At 56.7% G+C, this 19,306-nt stretch overlaps 1 protein-coding gene across 1 annotated transcript; it reads left to right on the top strand.

The window, feature by feature from the left end:
• The first annotated feature begins 7,174 nt into the window (after positions 1–7,174).
• On the top strand, positions 7,175–10,022 carry LOC146541915 (uncharacterized). Its single transcript, XM_085215341.1, has 5 exons — positions 7,175–7,294; positions 7,388–7,564; positions 7,645–7,910; positions 8,085–8,208; positions 8,693–10,022. The coding sequence occupies exons 1-5, from the start codon at positions 7,175–7,177 to the stop codon at positions 9,746–9,748; spliced, it is 1,743 nt and encodes a 580-aa protein (XP_085071467.1). The 3' UTR covers positions 9,749–10,022.
• The last annotated feature ends 9,284 nt before the right edge of the window (positions 10,023–19,306 follow it).

The following is a 19,306-nucleotide window of genomic DNA, read 5'->3' as shown; positions in this document are numbered from 1 at the left end:
CCCCCCCCAATCCCCTCACATCCACCCCCCCCCCCATATCCCCATTCATTCCCCCAAATCCCCTCCCCCCCATTCATTCCCCCCCGTCCCATTCATTCATCCCCATCTGTTGCGGCTCCCACGGTCCGGTCCGAGCTCACCTGCGGTACCGGAACCGAACCGGGCCGGAAAGAGCCGAACGGAACCGAACCGGGATCGAAAAGTGCCGAACCGGGGCCGAATTGGACCGAAAAGAGCCGAACCGGAATGAATGGAGCCGAACCGGGGCCGGAAAGAGCCGAATCGAAACGAGCGGAGCCGAACCGAGACGAACGGAACCGAACCGGGGCCGGAAAAAGCCGAACCGGAGCGATTGAAGCCGAAAGGACCCGAACGGTTCCGAACGGTTCCGAAAGGCAGATGAGCATCGCCGAAAGGACCCGAACGGTTCGGAATGGAGAAAGCCGCAGCCGAAGGGACCCGAGCGGTTCCGAATTGGTCCGAGCGGGGGGGATGGGCGCTGCCGAAGGAACCCGAGCGGTTCCGAATGGTTCCGAATGGGCCCGAACTGTTCCGAAACGGCCCGAGCGGTGGAGGGGGCGGGGCTAGAAGGAGGGGGCGGAGCCTATGGGGGTCCTATAGGGCTTCTATAGGGGCACGTATAGGGGCACTTATGGGGTGTCGGTATGGGGGGAGCTATAGGGGCACTTATGGGGTATTTATATGGGGGAGAACCTATAGGGGCAGCTGTGGGGGGGAGCTATAGGGGTACTTATGGGGGAATCTGTATGGGAAGGAAACTATGGGGGCACTTATGGGGTATTTATATGGGGGGGAGCTATAGGGGCACTTATGGGAGATCTGTATGGGGGAACCTATAGAGGGCAGCTATGGGGGGGCATCTATAGGGGAGGGAGCTATAGGGGCACTTATGGGGTGTCTGTATGGGAAGGAACCTATGGGGGCACTTATGGGGTATTTATATGGGGGAGAACCTATAGGGTGCAGCTGTGGGGGAATTTGTATGGGGAGGAGCTATAGGGGCACTTATGGGTGAATTCTATGGGGGGGGATATGGGGGGAATCTATGGGAATCTTTATGGGGTATTTGTATGGGGGGGGAACCTATATGGGGGAATCTATATGGGGAGGACTATAGGGGGCTGCTATGGGGGAATCTGTATGGGAAGGAAACTATAGGGGCACTTATGGGGTATTTATATGGGGGGGAACCTATTGGGGGCAGCTATGGGGGAATCTATATGGGGAGGACCTATAGGGGGCAGCTATGGGGGAATCTGTATGGGAAGGAAACTATAGGGGCACTTATGGGGTATTTATATGGGGGGGGAACCTAGAGGGGGCCGCTATGGGGGGGAATTTATATGGGGGGGAGCTATAGGGGCACTTGTGGGGTATTTATATGGGAAGGAACCTATGGGGGCACTTATGGGGGATCTGTATGGGGGGGAACCTATAGGGTGCAGCTATGGGGGAATCTATATGGGAAGGAACCTATAGGGGCACTTATGGGGTGTCTGTATGGGGGAGAACCTATAGAGGGAAGCTATAGAGGAATCTATATGGGGGGGGGAACCTGTAGGGGCACTTATGGGGGAATTCTATGGGGGGGGGAGCTATAGGGGCACTTATGGGGTGTCTGTAGGGGGGGGAACCTATGGGGGGCAGCTGTGGGGGAATCTGTATGGGAAGGAACCTATGGGGGCACTTATGGGGTATTTATATGCGGGGGAACCTATAGGGGGCACTTATGGGGGAATCTATGGGGGGGAGCTATAGGGGCACTTGTGGGGTGTCTGTATGGGGGAACATATAGAGGCACTTATGGGGGAATTCTATGGGGGCAGATACTGGGGGCAGCTATGGGAGGAAATCTATATGGGGGAGGAGCTATAGGGGCACTTATGGGGTGTCTGTATGGGGGGGGAACCTACAGGGGGGAATCCGTATGGGGAATCTATATGGGAAGGAACCTATAGGGGCACTTATGGGGTATTTATATGGGGGGGAACCTATAAGGGGCAGCTATGGGGGAATCTATATGGGGGAGGAGCTATAGGGGCACTTATGGGGTGTCTGTATAGGGGGGGAACCTATAGGGGGCAGCTGTGGGGGAATCTGTATGGGAAGGAAGCTATAGGGGCACTTATGGGGTATTTATATAGGGGGGAACCTATAGGGGGCACTTATGGGGGAATCTATGGGGGAGCTATAGGGGCACTTGTGGGTTGTCTGTATAGGGGGGGACCTATAGGGGGCAGCTGTGGGGGATCTGTATGGGGGAGAGCTATAGGGGCACTTATGGGGTATTTATATAGGGGGGAACCTATAGGGGGCAGCTATGGGGGAATCTATATGGGAAGGAACCTATGGGGGCCGCTATGGGGGGGAATCTATATGGGGGGGGAACTATAGGAGCACTTATGGGGTGTCTGTATGGGGGGAGCTATAGGGGCACTTATGGGGGAATTCTATGGGGGCAGATATAGGGGGCAGCTATGGGGAAATCTGTATGGGGGGAACCTATAGGGGTACTTATGGGGGATCTGTGTGGAGGGAGCTATAGGGGCACTTATGGGGTATTTATATGGGGGGGGAACCTATAGGGGGCAGCTGTGGGGTGTCTGTATGGGGGGGAAACCTATGGGGGCACTTATGGGGGAATTCTATGGGGGCAGATATAGGGGGCAGCTATGGGAGGAAACCTATATGGGGGGAAACCTATAGGGGTCAGCTATGGGGGATCTGTATGGGGGAGGAGCTATAGGGGCACTTATGGGGTGTCTGTATGGGGGGGGAGCTATAGGGGCAGCTATGGGGGAATTCTATGGGGGGGAACCTATAGGGGCAGCTATGGGGTATTTCTATGGGGGGAAGCTATAGGGGGCAGCTATGGGGGTGAACAACCTGACCCATAAGTGAACCTCAGCCCCACAGCTGTCCCATAAGTGAACCTCAGCCCCATAAGCGAACATTCAGCCCCATAAGTGAACCTCAGCCCCACAGCAGCCCAATAAGTGCCCCTCCCAGCCCCACAGCCGCCCCACAACAGCACTTCAGCCCTTATGGGGTCCTATGAGGACCTATGGGGCTCTATGGGATCCTATGGGGTCCTATGGGGACACATGGGGCTCTATGGGGACGTCTAGGATCCTATTAAGATCTATGGGGATCTATGGGGTCCTATGGCGTCCTATGGGACGTCTCTATGGGGCACACGGGGATGTTTGGGGATCTATGGGGTCTTATGGGGTCCTATGGGGATCTATGGGGATCTATGGGGTCCCATGGGGATCTGTGGGGTCCTATGGGGTCCCACGGGGTCTATGGGGCACATGGGACTCTGTGAGGCTCTATGGGTCCCTATGGGTCCCTATGAGGACATACGGGGTCGTATGGGGCTCTATGTATTCCTATGGGGCACATGAGGCCATATGGGGTCCTATGGGGATCTTTGGGGTCCTATGGGGTCCTGTGGGGATCTATGGGGCACATGGGGACGTTTGCGGATCTATGGGGTCCTATGGGGATCTATGGGGTCATATGGGATCCTATGGGGTCTTATGGGGTCTTATGGGGATCTATGGGGCACATGGGGTCCTATGGCGTCCTATGGGACGTCTCTATGGGGCACACGGGGACGTTTGGGGATCTATGGGGTCCTATGGGATCCTTTGGGGATCTGTGGGGTCCTACGGGGATCTGTGAGGTTCTATGGGTCACATGGGGACATATGAAGTTCTATGGCTCCCTATGGGTTCCTATGGGGATCTATAGGGTCCTATGGGGATCTATGGGGTCCTATGGGGGCTTGTGCGGATCTATGGGGCACATGGGAACATATGGGGATCTATGGGGCACTTGGGCTCCTATGGGATCCTAGGGGGATCTATGGGGCACATGGGGTCCTACGGGGCTTTATGGGGCTCTATGGGCTCTGTGGGGTCTATGGGGATCTATGGGGCACATGGGGATCTATGGGATCTATGGGGTCCTATGGGGATCTATGGGGTCCTATGGGCATCTATGGGGCACATGGGGTCCTATGGAACTCTATGTGGTCCTATGGGGTCCATGGTGTCCTATGGGGATCTATGGGGTCATGGGGATCTGTGATCTGTGGGGTGCTATGGGTCCCTATGGGGGCGTTTTGGGATCTATGGGGCACATGGGGACATATGGGGTCCTATGGGGCTCTATGGGGCCCCGTGGGGCACACTGGACCCTATGGGGTCCTATAGGGATCTATGGGGCACACGAGGATCTATGTGGCTCTATGGGTTTTTATGGGGTCTTATGGGGATCTATGGGGAGCTATAGGGCACATGGGGTTTTATGGGGTCCTATGGGGATCTATGGGGCTCTATGGGGTCTATGGGGATCTATGAGGTCTATGGGGTCCTATGGGGTCTTATGGGGATCTATGGGGTCCTATGGGGTCTATGGGGTCTTATGGGGATCTATAGGAATCTATGGGGCACATGGGGTCCTATGAGGTCCCATGGGGCTCTATGGGGTCCTATGGGGATCTATGGGGCACATATGGGGTCCTATAGGTTCCTATCTGCCCCCGCGCTCTACGTGGCCACGCCCCTCAACTCCAAGCCACGCCCACTCCGCTCCAGGCCACGCCCCCCTCCGCTCCGCACAGCGTCGGAGCCGAACGGAGCCGAACGGAGCCGAACGGAGCCGAACGGGGACGAATTCTACCGAGGGCGGAAGCGAACGGAACCGAACGGAGCCGCATAGAACCGAGTGAGGCCGAAGATATCCGAGCGGATCCGAACGTGGCCGAATGCAACCGAGCGGGGCCGAACAGAACCGAGCGGATCCGAACGTGGCCGAATAGAACCGAACGGATCCGAACGTGGCCGACAGCGGAACCGAACGGAACCGAACGGAGCCGATAGCGGAACCGAACGGAACCGAACGGGGACAAACGGGGACGGAACCGAACGGAACCGAACGGGGCCGAATAGAACCCAGAGCGGAACCGAGCGGAACCGAACGGCGCCGAATCGAACCCAGAGCGGAACCGAACGGAACCGAACGGCGTCGAGAGCGGAACTGAACGCGGCCGAAGGGGCCCGAATCGAGCCGAGCCCGAACGGATCCGGACCCGAACGGCCCCGAACCGGAACGGAATCGAACGGATCGGAACCGAACCCGAACAGATCCGGACCCGAACGGATCCGAACCGAACCCGAGCGGATCCGGAGCCGAACGAACCCGAACACATTCGGAGCCGAACGGAGGCGAACCGAACCCGAAGGGATTCGGAACCGAATCGGAGCGGATCGGAATCGGAGCGCGATGCTGCGGCCCGGCCCGGTGAGTGCGGGGGGGGAACCGGCATACCCAGTACGGACCAGTGTGCCCAGTACGGACCAGTATGCCCAGTATAGACCGGGACCGGTCCTCCCAGTATGGACTAGTAAGCCCAGTATGGAGCAGAGCATCCCCATAGGGACTGGGACTCCCAGTATGAACCAGTTCTCCCAGTGGATCCCCAGTTGGACCAGTAGACACCCAGTATGAGCGGCAGTTGCCCATAGGACTGAGACCCAGTATGGACCAGTAGACCCCAGTATGGACTCCAGTAGAGACCAGTCCTCGCAGTATGGACCATTCTCCCAGTATGGTCCAGTACGCCCAGTATGGAGCAGAGCATTCCATAGCGACTGGGACTCCCAGTATGGATCAGTTCTCCCAGTATGGACGGGACTGGTCCTCTCCCAGTATGGACCAGTACACCCAGTATGGAGCAGAGCATCCCCATAGGGACTGGGACTCCCAGTATGGACCAGTTCTCCCTGTAGGACCAGTCCTCCCCAGTATGGACCAGAATGCGCAGTATGGACGGGACCAGTCCTCTCCAGTATGACCAGTCCTCCCAGTATGGACCAGAATGGGACCAAGTCTCCCAGTATGGACCAGTACTCCCAGTATGGACCGGACTGGTCCTCTCAATATGGACCAGTATGTCCAGGATGGAGCAGGGCATTGCCTTAGGGACTGCGACTCCCAGTATGGACCCGTATGCCCAGTATGGACCAGTAAGCCCAGTATGGACCAGGACCAGTCCTCCCAATATGGACCAGTTCTCCCAGTATGGCCCAGTATAGCCCAGTATGGAGCAGAGCATCCCCATAGGGACTGGGACTCCCAGTATGGACCAGTACTGCCAGTGTGGACTGGACCGGTCCTCCCAGTATGGACCAGTACGCCCAGTATGGAGAAGAGCATCCCCATAGGGACTGGGACTCCCAGTATAGACCAGTAAGCCCAGTATGGACCAGTAAGCCCAGCATGGACCAGGACCAGTCCTCCCAGTATGGACCAGTATGGCCCAGTATAGCCCAGTATGGAGCAGAGCATCCCCATAGGGACTGGGACTCCCAGTATGGACCAGTAAGCCCAGTATGGACCTGTAAGCCCAGTATGGACCAGGACCATCCTCCCAGTATAGACCAATAAGCTCAGTATGAACCAGGACTGGTCCTCCCAGTATGGACCAGTAAGCCCAGCATGGAGCAGAGCATCCCCATAGGGACTGGGACTCCCAGTGTGAAACAGTGAGCCTAGTATGGACCAGTTCTCCCAGTAGGGACCAGTATGGACCAGTGTGGTCCAGTATGGACCAGTATGGACTGGGACTGGTCCTCCCAGTATGGACCAGTATGTCCAGTATGGAGCAGGGCATCCCCATAGGGACTGGGACTGCCAGTATGGACCAGTATGCCCAGTATGGACCGGGACCAGTCCTCCCAGTATGGACCAGTATGTCCAGGATGGAGCAGGGCAACCCCATAGGAACTGGGACTCCCAGTATGGACCAGTACTCCAAGTATGAACCAGTATGCCCAGTATGAACTGGGACCAGTCCTCCCAGTATGGACCAGTAAGCCCAGTATGGACCAGAACTGGTCTTCCCAGTATGCACCATTACGTCCAGTATGGAGCAGGGCATCTCCATAGGGACTGGGACTCCCAGTATGGACCAGTATGCCCAGTGCCCAGTATGGACCAATGTATGGACTGGAGCACCTCCCAGTATGGACCAGTAGCCCAGTATGGACCAGTAGTCCCAGTATGGACCAGTAAGCCCAGTATGGACCAGTAAGCCCAGTATGGACCAGAACTGGTGCTCCCAGTATGGACCAGTACGCCCAGTATGGAGGAGGGCATCCCCATTGGGACTGGGACTCCCAGTATGGACCAGTATGTCCCAGTATGGACCAGTAAGCCCAGTATGGACCAGAATGGTGCTCCCAGTATGGACCAGTATGGCCCAGTATGGAGCAGGGCATTGCCATAGGGTCTGAGACTCCCACTATGGACCAGTACTCCCAGTATGGACCAGTAAGCCCAGTATGGCCTGGACCAGTCCTCCAGTATGAACCAGTATGCCCAGTATGGAGCAGGGCATCCCCAGTATGGACCAGTAGCCCCCCAGTATATCCCAGTATGGACCAGTCCTCCCAGTATGACCACTATGATCAGTATGGAGCAGGGCATCCCAGTATGGACCAGTAGCCCTCCCAGTATATCCCAGTATGGACCAGTACCGCACCAGCACTCCCAGTATGGACCAGTAAGCCCATTGTAGACAGGCATCCCCAGTATGGACCACTGGCCCCCCAGTATATCCCAGTATGGACCAGTACCCACACCAGCAACCCCAGTATGGACCAGTCCCAGTATATCCCAGTATGGACCAGTCCTCCCAGTATGGACCAGTATGCCCAGTATGGAGCAGGGCATCCCCAGTATAAAACAGTAGCCCCCCAGTATATCCCAGTATGGACCAGTACCCACACCAGCACTCCCAGTATGGACCAGTTCCACTGTCCCCAGTATACCCCAGTATGGACCAGTCCTCCCAGTATGGACCAGGACCAGTTCTCCCAGTATGGACCAGTATGCCCAGTATGGAGCAGGGCATCCCCAGTATAGACCAGTAACCCCTCCAGTGCCCCCCAGTACAAACCAGTATCCCCCAGTATATCCCAGTATGGACCAGTAACTGCTCCTGCCCCCCCAGTACCCCCCAATATAAACCAGTAGTCCCTCTGTCCCCCCAGTATGGACCAGTACCCCCCCATTATGTCCCAGTATGGACCAGTGCACTCTCCAGGTTTCCCCAGTATAAACCAGTACCCTCTCCAGCACTCCCAGTATGGACCAGTACCCCACCAGTATGGACCAGTAACCCCCTGCTGCCCCCAGTCCAAACCAGTACCTCCCAGTTCATCCCAGTCCATCCCAGTGCATCCCTGTCCCCGCCCCAGTCCATCCCCAGTCCAACCCAGTATATCCCAGTCCATCCCAGTCCATCCCAGTCCTTCCCAGTCCACCCCAGTCCATCCCAGTACCCCCCCGAGTCCATCCAGTCCATCCCAGTATATCCCAGTCTCCCCTCCCAGTCCATCCCAGTCCATCCCAGTCCTCCCAGTCCATCCCAGTCCACCCAGTCACCCAGTACCCAGTACCCCCCAGTCCATCCCAGTCCATCCCAGTATATCCCAGTCTCCCCTCCCAGTCCATCCCAGTCCATCCCAGTCTCCCCTTCCAGTCCACCCAGTCCACCCCAGTTCATCCCAGTACCCCCCAGTCCATCCCAGTCCATCCCAGTATATCCCAGTCCATCCCAGTCCATCCCAATATCCCAGTCCATCCCAGTCCCCCCTAGTTCCTCCCAGTCCATCCCAGTACTTCCCAGTTCATCCCAGTATATCCCAGTCCCTCCAGTATATCCCAGTCCATTCCAGTATGCACCCAGTCCCTTCTTGTCCCCCCCCCAGTTCATCCCAGTCCATCCCAGTCCATCCCATTACCACCCCCAGTCCATCCCAGTACCCTCCCAGTCCATCCCAGTCCAACGCAGTCCATTCCAGTTCATCCCAGTCCATCCCAGTACCCCCCCAGTCCCTCCCAGTCCCTCCCAGTCCATCCCAGTTCATCCCAGTCCATCCCAGTTCCCCCCAGTGCATCCCAGTACCCCCCTAGTCCCTCCCAGTTCATCCCAGTATCGCCCCAGTCCATCCCAGTCCCCGCCCAGTTCATCCCAGTCCATCCCAGTGCATCCCAGTACCCCCCCAGTCCCTCCCAGTCCATACCAGTATATCCCAGTACCCCCCCAGTCCATCCCAGTCCCTCCCAGTATATCCCACTATATCCCAGTATCCCCCCAGTCCATCCCAGTCCTGCCAGTCCCTCCCAGTCCATCCCAGTATATTCCAGTACCCCCCCAGTACCCACCCAGTCCCTCCCAGTTCCTCCCAGTATATCCCACTATATCCCAGTACCCCCCCAGTCCCTCTCAGTCCCTCCCAGTTCCTCCCAGTATATCCCATTATATCCCACTATATCCCAGTACCCCCCCGTCCATCCCAGTCCATCCCAGTTCATCCCAGTTCATCCCAGTCCTTCCCAGTGCATCCCAGTCCCTCCCAGTCCATCCCAGTACCCCCCAGTACCCCCCCAGTCCCTCCTAGTCCCTCCCAGTCCCTTCCAGTCCATCCCAGTATATCCCAGTACCACCCCCAGTCCCTCCCAGTCCATCCCAGTCCCTCCCAGTCCATCCCAGTACCCCCAGTACCCCGCCAGTCCATCCCAATCCATCCCAGTCCATCCCAGTCCATCCCAGTACCCCCCAGTCCCTCCCAGTACCCCCCAGTCCATCCCAGTCCTTCCCAGTCCCCCCCCCCCCCGTTGCTATGGGGATGGGGGGGGGAGGCAGCGGTAGGCGCTGCTTGTTGCCATGGTGACGGTCGCCATGGCGACGGTTGCCGCGGTGATTTAGAAGGGAGGGGGGAGGAGGATGCGGTGAGGCCCGGGCTGCCCATCCCCGATCCCCGGCCTATGGGGGATATAGGGACCCCCCTGACCCTATAGGGGATATAGGGACCCCCCTGACCCTACAGGGGATATAGGGACCCCCCTGACGCTATAGGGGATATAGGGACCCCCCTGACCGTATAGGGGATATAGGGACTCCCCCCTGACCCTATAGGGAATATAGGGACCCTCCCAGCCCTATGGGGATATAGGGCTCCCCTGACCCTATAGGGGATATAGGGACTCCCCCCTGACCCTATAGGGGATATAGGACCCCCCCTGACCCTATAGGGGATATAGGGCCCCCCCCGGCCCTATAGGGGATATAGGAACCCCCTGACCCTATAGGGGATATAGGGACTCCCCCCTGACCCTATGGGGGATATAGGGACCCCCCTGACCCTACAGGGGATATAGGGACCCCCCTGACGCTATAGGGGATATAGGGACCCCCCTGACCCTATAGGGGATATAGGGACCCCCCTGACCCTACAGGGGATATAGGGACCCCCCTGACCCTATAGGGGATATAGAGATCTCCCTGACCCTATAGGGGATATAGGGACCCCCCTGACCCTATAGGGGATATAGGGACCCCCTGACCCTATAGGGGATATAGGGACCCCCCTGACCCTATAGGGGATATAGAGACCTCCCTGACGCTATAGGGGATATAGGGACTCCCCGCTGACCCTATAGGGGATATAGGGACCCTCCCAGCCCTATGGGGGATATAGGGCCCCCCCTGACCCTATAGGGGATATAGGGACCCCCCTGACCCTACAGGGGATATAGGGACCCCCCTGACGCCATAGGGGATATAGGAACCCCCCCGGCCTTATAGGGGATATAGAGACAGCCCCCTGACCCTATAGGGGATATAGGGACCCCCCTGACCCTATAGGGGATATAGGGACCCCCCTGACGCTACAGGGGATATAGGGACCCTCCCAGCCCTATGGGGGATATAGGGCCCCCCCTGACCCTATAGGGGATATAGGGACCCTCCCAGCCCTATGGGGGATATAGGGACCCTCCCAGCCCTATGGGGGATATAGGGACTCCCCCCTGACCCTATAGGGGATATAGGACCCCCCCTGACCCTATAGGGGATATAGGGCCCCCCCGGCCCTATAGGGGATATAGGAACCCCCTGACCCTATAGGGGATATAGGGACTCCCCCCTGACCCTATGGGGGATATAGGGAGCCCCCCGGCCCAATAGGGGATATAGGGACACCCCCCTGACCCTATAGGGGATATAGGGAACCCCCCCAGCCCTATGGGGGATATAGGGACCCCCTGACCCTATAGGGATATAGGGCCCCCCCGGCCCTATAGGGGATATAGGAACCCCCTGGCCTTATAGGGGATTTAGGGACACCCCTGATCCTATAGGAGATATAGGGACCCCCCCGGCCCTATGGGGGATTTAGGGACACCCTCCCGACCCTATAGGGGATATAGGGACCCCCCCGGCCTTATAGGGGATATAGGGACCCCCCAGCCCTATGGGGGATTTAGGGACCCCCCCCCAACCCTATAGGGGATATAGGGCCACCCCGGCCTTATAGGGATATAAGGACCTCCCCTGACCCTATAGGGGATATAGGGACCCCCCCGGCCTTATAGGGGATATAGGGACACCCCTGACCCTATAGCAGATTTAGGGACACCTCCCTGACCCTATAGGGGATATAGGGACCCCCCTGACCCTATGGATTCTATAGGGATCCCCCAGCCTTATAGGGGATATAGGGACACCCCCGGCCCTATAGATTCTGTAGGGGACCCTCCAGCCCTATAGGGGATATAGGGATTCCTCCCTGACCCTATAGGTTCTATAGGGACTCCCCCAGTCCTATGGGGGATGTAGGGACACCCCTCAGCCCTATAGATTTTACAGGGAGCCCCTGGCCCTATAGGGGATATAGGGACACCCCCCTGACCCTATAGGTTCTGTAGGGACACCCCTGACCCTATAGGGGATATAGGGACTCTCCTGGCCCTATAGAAACTGTAGGAATCCCCCCAGCCCCATAGGTGTTATAGAACCACCCTCAACGGCCCTACAGATTCAATGGGGACCCCCCCCGGTCCTATAGGGGATATAGGGACCCCCCCGGCCCCACAGATGCTAGAGAACCCCTCCCCCAAGCCCTATAGCTTCTATAGTGCCTATAGGACCACCCCACCCTATATGGCTCCCCTGTGCCTGTGGGGTCTATAGGGCCTCCCACCCTATAGGGCCACTCTGTACCTATAGCACCCCTCTACCCTATAGGGCCCCTCATCCTATAGGGTCCCCCACCCCATAGGGCCCCTCAATGTCTATAGGGTCCCTCACCCTATAAGGCCCCCCTGTCCCTATGGGGTCTTTAGGGCCCCCACCCTATAAGGCCCTCCCACCCTATAAGGCCCCTCTGCGCCTATAGGCCCTCCCATCCCATAGGATCCTCCCCCCCCTATCAGGCCCCCCCTGTCCCTATGGGGTCATTAGGGCCCCCAACCCCATAGGACCCTCACCTTATAAGGCCCCATTGTGTCTGTAGGGCCCTTCTGTGCCTATAGGGTCTCAGTACCTATAGGTCTCCTGACCCTATAAGGCTCCCCCACCCTATAGAGTTCCCCCACCCCATAGCGCCCCTCAGTGTCTATAGGGCCCCGCACCCCATAGGGTCCCCCCACCCTATAAGGCCCGTCTGCGCCTATAGGGCCCTCCCATCCCATAGGATCCCCCCACCCTATAAGGCCCCCCCTGTCCCTATGGGGTCTTTAGGGCCCCCCACCCTATAAGGCCCCCTGTGCCTATGGGGTCTTTAGGGCCCCCCACCCTATAAGGCTCCCCTGTGCCTAAGGGGTCTTTAGGGCCCCCAACCCCATAGGACCCTCACCTTATAAGGTCCCATTGTGTCTGTAGGGCCCCTCTGTGCCTATAGGGTCTCAGTACCTCTAGGTCTCCTGACCCTATAAGGCTCCCCCACCCTATAGAGTTCCCCCACCCCATAGGGCCCCTCAGTGTCTATAGGGCCCCGCACCCCATAGGGTCCCCCCACCCTATAAGGCCCCCTAGTGCCTATGGGGTCTTTAGGGCCCCCCGCCCTATAAGGCCCCTCTGTGCCTATAGGGCCCCCCCCACCCCATAGGATCCCCCCACCCTATAAGGCCCCCCTGTTCCTATGGGGTCTTTGGGCCCCCCACCCTATAAGGTCCCCCCACCCTATATGGTCCCCCGTGCCTATGGGGTCTTTAGGGCCCCCCACCACTATAAGGCTCCCCACCCTATAAGGCCCACCCGACCCTATGGGGTCTTTAGTGCCCCCCACCCTATAAGGCCCCCCACCCTATAAGGCCCCACCACCCTACAAGGCCCCCCTGTCCCTATGGGTTCTATAGGGCCCCCCACCCTATAAGGCCCCCCTGTCCCTATGGGGTCTTTAGGGCCCCCTACCCTATAAGGCCCCCCACCCTATAAGGCCCCACCACCCTACAAGGCCCCCCTGTCCCTATGGGTTCTATAGGGCCCCCCACCCTATAAGGCCCCCCTGTCCCTATGGGGTCTTTAGGGCCCCCCACCCTATAAGGCCCCCCACCCTATAAGGCCCCACCACCCTACAAGGCTCCTCTGTCTCTATGGGTTCTATAGGGCCCCCACACCTATAAGGCCCCCCTGTCCCTATGGGGTCTTTAGGGCCCCCTACCCTATAAGGCCCCATTGTGTCCATAGGGCCACTCTGTGCCTATAGGGTCAGTTGGGGGGGGGTCACAGTGGGGGGGTTGTAATTAAGAGTCATAATTGGGGGCTGTAATTAAGGGTCTTTATGGGGGGGTCACTGTAATTAAAGGCCATGGTGGGGGGCTGTAATTAGGGATCATAATTGGGGAGGCTGTAATTAAGGGTCATTATGGGGGATTCATTAAGGGGGGGCTGTAATTAAGTGTCGTTTTGGGGGGGGTGGTAATTAAGGGTCGTTATGGGGGGCTCATTAAGGGGGGGCTGTAATTAAGTGTCATTTTGGGGGGGTCATAATTGAGAGGTCTGTAATTAAGGGTCATTATGGGGGGTCATTAAGGGGGGCTGTAATTAAGAGTCTTTATGGGGGGGTCATAATTGAGAGGTCTGTAATTAAGGGCCATGGTGGGGGGTCATTAAGGGGAGCTGTAATTAAGAGTCTTTGTGGGGGGGGTCACTGTAATTAAGGGCCATGGTGGGGGGCTGTAATTAAGGATCATAATTGGGGAGACTGTAATTAAGGGTCATTATGGGGGATTCATTAAGGGGGGCTGTAATTAAGTGTCGTTTTGGGGGGGGTGGTAATTAAGAGTCGTTATGGGGGACTCATTAAGGGGGGGCTGTAATTAAGTGTCGTTTTGGGGGGGTCATAATTGAGAGGTCTGTAATTAAGGGTCATTATGGGGGGTCATTAAGGGGGGCTGTAATTAAGTGTCATTTTGGGGGGTCACTGTAATTAAAGGCCATGGTGGGGGGCTGTAATTAAGGATCATAATTGGGGGGGCTGTAATTAAGGGTCATTATGGGGGATTCATTAAGGGGGGCTGTAATTAAGTGTCGTTTTGGGGGGGGTGGTAATTAAGAGTCGTTATGGGGGCTCATTAAGGGGGGGCTGTAATTAAGTGTCGTTTTGGGGGGGTCATAATTGAGAGGTCTGTAATTAAGGGTCATTATGGGGGGTCATTAAGGGGGGCTGTAATTAAGTGTCGTTTTGGGGGGGGTCATAATTGGGGGGTCTGTAATTAAGAGTCATTATGGGGTCATTGCGGGGGGGCTGTAATTAAGGTCGTTAAAGGGGGGCTTTAATTAAGGATCGCTATGGGGGGGTCACTGTAATTAAGGACCATGGTGGGGGGCTGTAATTAGGGGTCATTATGGGGGGGCTGTAATTAAGGGTCATTATAGTGGACATCTATTAAGGCTCATTAATGAGACGGCTGTAATTAAGGGTTATTATGGGGGGGCTTTAATTAGGGGTCAATATTGGTGGGGATGCCTGTAATTAAGGGCCGTGGTGGGGGGCTGTAATTAAGGATCATAATTGGGGGGGCTGTAATTAAGGGTCATTATGGGGGGGCTGTAATTAGGCGTCATTGTGGGGGGGCTGTAATTAAGGGTGATTATGGGGGGGCTGTAATTAGGCGTCATTATGGGGGGGCTGTAATTAAGGGTGATTATGGGGGGCTGTAATTAAGGGTCATTATGGGGGGGCTGTAATTAGGCGTCATTATGGGGGGGCTGTAATTAAGGGTCATTATGAGGGGGCTTTAATTAAGGGTGATTATGGGGGGGCTGTAATTAAGGGTCATTATGGGGGGGCTGTAATTAAGGGTGATTATGTGGGGGCCACTGTAATTAAAGGCCATGGTGGGGGGGTTGTAATTAAGGGTCATAATTGGGGGGGCTGTAATTAAGGGGGGGCAAAAATTGGGGGTGGGGGGGAAAGGGGGGCAAAAATGGGGGAAAAGGGGGGGGCAAAAGATGGGGGCAATGGGGGGGGCTGTGGGGGGGGGCAAAAGGGGGGGCAAAAATAGAGGGGATTGGAGGAGGGGTAAAAATGGGGGGGGGGGAAAATGGGGGAGCAGTGGGGGGGGTGGAGGGAGGGGGGACAAAAATGGGGGGGCAAAAATTGGGGGGGTCGGAAGGGGGGCAAAAGGGGGGGCAAAAATGGGGAGTTTGGGGGGGGACAAAAGTGGGGGAGTAAAAATGGGGGGGGCAAAAATGGGGGGCAATGAGGGGGTTGGAGGAAGGGTAAAAGGGGGGGCAAAAATGGGGGGGGTAAAAATGGGGGGGGTCCCGGGGGGGACAAAATTGGGGGGGGCAAAAATGGGGGGGATTGGAGAGGGGGCAAAAGGGGGGGCAAAAATGGGGGTAATGGGGGAGGGTTGTGGGGGGGGTAAAAGGGGGGGGCAAAAATGGGGGGGTTGGAGGGGGGGCAAAAGGGGGGGGCAAAAATGGGGGGGTTGGAGGAGGGGTAAAAATGGGGGGGGTCAAAAATGGGGGTGTTTCCATGGGGGACAAAAGTGGGGGGGGCAAAAATGGGGGGGTTGCAGGGGGGCAAATGGGGGGGCAAAGCTGGGGGCAATGGGGGGGGTTGGGGGGGGCAAAAGAGGGGGACAAAAATGGGGAGGCAAAAATGGGGGGGGTAAAAAGGGGGGGGATTGGAGGGGGGGCAAAGGGGGGGCAAAAATGGGGGGTTGGAGGAGGGGTAAAAATGGGGGGGGGAAATGGGGGGGATTGGAGGGGGGGCAAAAGGGAGGGGCAAAAAATGGGGGAGCAAAAATGGGGGCAATGGGGGGGGTTGGGGGGGGTGCAAAAGGGGGGGGGAAATGGGGTTGCAGGGAGGGGCAAAAGGGAGGGGTGTAAATGGGGGCAAAAATGGGGCGTTGGGGGGGGGGGAAGAGGGGGGCAAAAATGGGGGGGTTTGAGGGGGGAGCAAAAATGGGGGGGCAATAATGGGGTGATTGGAGGGGGGGCAAAAGGGAGGGCAAAAATGGGGGGGTCAAGGGGGGAGCAAAAATGGGGGGGGAAGAGGGGGGCAAAAATGGGGGGGGAAGAGGGGGGCAAAAATGGGGGGGGAAGAGGGGGGAGCAAAAATGGGGGGGCAATAATGGGTGATTGGAGGGGGGCAAAAGGGAGGGCAAAAATGGGGGGGGTCGAGGGGGGCAAAAATGGGGGGGGAAGAGGGGGGCAAAAATGGGGGGGCAATAATGGGGTGATTGGAGGGGGGGCAAAAGGGAGGGCAAAAATGGGGGGGGTCAAGGGGGGCAAAAAGGGGGGGGAAGAGGGGGGCAAAAATGGGGGGGCAATAATGGGGTGATTGGAGGGAGGCAAAAGGGAGGGCAAAAATGGGGGGGTCAAGGGGGGCAAAAATGGGGGGGTTTGAGGGGGGAGCAAAAATGGGGGGGCAATAATGGGGTGATTGGAGGGGGGGCAAAAGGGAGGGCAAAAATGGGGGGGGAAGAGGGGGGCAAAAAGGGGGGGGGGCAAAAATGGGAGGGTTTGGAGGAGGGAGCGAAAATGGGGGGGTAAAAATGGGGGGGTTGCAAAAGGGTGCTGCAAAGGTGGGGTGCAATGGGGGGAGGTGCAAGGAGGAGATGTAAGGGGGGAGCGCAATAGGGAGCGGTGCAAGGAGGGTGCAAAAAGGGATGCAAAAAAAGAGGGGAGCAAGAGGGGGGTTGCAAAACGGTGCTGCAAAAGCGGGGTGCAACGAGGGGCTTTGCAATGGGAGAGGTTGCAAGGAGGAGGTGCAGCATGGAATTGCAATAGGAAGGGGTGCAAGCAGGGGTGCAAAAGTGGATGCAAAAAAGCGGGGTGCTGTGAGGGGTTTTGCAGTGGGGGTTGCTGCAACAAAGTGATGCAGTGAGGAGTTGCAATAGGAAGGGGTGCAAGTAGGGGTGCAAAAAGGGATGCATGAAGAAGGGGAGCAAGAGGGGGTTGCAAAACAGTGCTGCAAAAGCGGGGTGCAATGAGGGGTTTTGCAATGGGAGAGGTTGCAAGGAGGAGATGTAAGGGGGGATTGCAATAGGAAGGGGTGCAAGCAGGGGTGCAAAAATGGATGCATGAGAAAGGGGGGCCAGGGAGGGTTGCAAAACTGTGCTGCAAAAGTGGGGTGCAATGAAAGGCTTTGCAATGGGTGAGGTTGCAAGGAGGAAATGCAGCATGGAATTGCAATAGGAAGGGGTGCAGTGGGAGTTGCAAAACTGGATGCAAAAAAGAGGGGTGCATGGGGGGGTTGCAAAACGGTGCTGCAAAAGCGGGGTGTAGTGAGGGATTTTGTAATGGGGGTTGTTGCAAGGATGAGAAGTAAGGGGGGAGTTGCAATAAGAAGGGGTGCAAGGAGGGGTGCAAAAAGGGATGCACAAAAGAGGGGAGCAAAGAGGGGTTGCAAAACTGTGCTGCAAAAGCGGGGCGCAACGATGGGTTTTGCAATGGGGGTTGTTGCAACAAAGTGATGCAGTGAGGAGTTGCAATAGGAAGGGGTGCAAGCAGGGGTGCAAAAAGGGATGCATGAAGAAGGGGGGAAAAGGGGGCTTGCAAAACGGTGCTGCAAAAGCGGGGTGCAATGACAGGCTTTGCAATGGAGAGAGTTGTAAGAATGAGATGCAGTATGGAATTGCAATAGGAAGGGGTGCAAGCAGGGGTGCAAAAAGGGATGCACAAAAGAGGGGAGCAAAGAGGGGTTGCAAAACTGTTCTGCAAAAGCGGGGTGCAATGAAGGGCTTTGCAATGGGAGAGGTTGCAAGGATGAGATTCAGCATGGAATTGCAATAAGAAGGGGTGCAAGGAGGGGTGCAAAAATGGATGCACAAAAAAGGGGAGCAGAGGGGGGTCTCAAAAGGGTGCTGGAAATGCAGGGTGCAATGGAGAGGTTTTGCAGTGGAGCGAGTTGTAAGAAAGTGATGCAGCACGGAGTTGCAATAGGAAGGGGTGCAAGGAGGGGTGCAAAAATGAATGCATGAAGCAGGGGGGCAAAGGGGAGTTGCAAAACTGTACTGGAGAAGTTGGGTGCAGCAAGGGGTTTTGCAGTGGGGTGGTTGTAAGAAAGTGATGCAGTGTGGAATTGCAATAGGAAGGGGTGCAAGGGGGGTGCAAAAATGGATGCACAAAAGAGCGGAGCAAGGAAGGGTTGCAAAACTGTGCTGCAAAAGTGGGGTGCAATGAAGGGTTTTGCAAAGGAGGGAGTTGCAAGAAAGTGATGCAGCATAGGATTGCAATAGGAAGGGGTGCAATGATGGTTGCAAAAATGGATGCATGAAGGAATGGAGCAAGAGAGGGTTGCAAATCGGTGCTGCAAAAGCAGGGTGCAGCGGGGGGTTTTACAAGGGGAGAGGTTGCAAGGAAGGAATGCAGCATGGGATTGCAATAGGAAGGAATGCAAGGAGGGGTGCAAAAACGGATGCATCTTAGAGGGGTGCAAAGGGGGGTTGCAAACCTATGCTGCAAATGCAGGGTGCACTGAGGGGCTTTGCAATGGGAGAGGTTGCAAGGCAGGAATGCAACACTGAACTGCAATAGGAAGGGGTGCAAGCAGGGGTGCAAAGCTAGATGCACAAAAAAGGGATCCAAAAGAGGATTGCAAAAAGGGTGCTGGAGAAGTTGGGTGCACGGAGGGGTTTTGCAGTGAGGAGAGTTGTAAGGTAGAGATGTAAGGAGAGATTGCAATAGGAAGGGGTGCAAGGAGCAATGCAAAAAGGGATGCAGAAAGGACGGGAGCAAGGGGGGAGGTTGCAAAGCCGTGCTGCAAATGCAGGGTGCAGTGAGGAGCTTTGCAATGGGGAGGTTGCAACGTAGTGATGCAACACGAGGTTGCAATAGGAAGGAGTGCAAGGAGGGGTGCAAAAATGGGTGCACAAAAAAGGGGAGCAAAGGGGGGTTGCAAAAGGGTGCTGGAAATGCAAGGTGCGTGGAGGGGTTTTGCAATGGGGGGAGGTGCAAGGAGGAGATGTAAGG

The sequence above is a fragment of the Meleagris gallopavo genome, unplaced genomic scaffold (genome assembly GCF_905368555.1).
Source record: "Meleagris gallopavo unplaced genomic scaffold, MGAL_WU_HG_1.1 scaffold_18, whole genome shotgun sequence".
Classification (NCBI taxonomy): Eukaryota; Metazoa; Chordata; class Aves; order Galliformes; family Phasianidae; genus Meleagris; species Meleagris gallopavo.
This window is presented reverse-complemented; position numbering and strand designations above follow the sequence as displayed.

Bases quoted from the DNA above. Each gene is read 5' to 3' on its own strand.
- LOC146541915 (XM_085215341.1), top strand. From the start codon at position 7,175: ATGGAGGAGGGCATCCCCATTGGGACTGGGACTCCCAGTATGGACCAG. The intron at 7,911-8,084 runs GTATGGACCAGT...CTGTCCCCCCAG, and splicing joins GACCAGGACCAGTTCTCCCA to TATGGACCAGTACCCCCCCA. The intron at 8,209-8,692 runs GTAACCCCCTGC...AGTCCCCCCTAG, and splicing joins TACCCCACCAGTATGGACCA to TTCCTCCCAGTCCATCCCAG.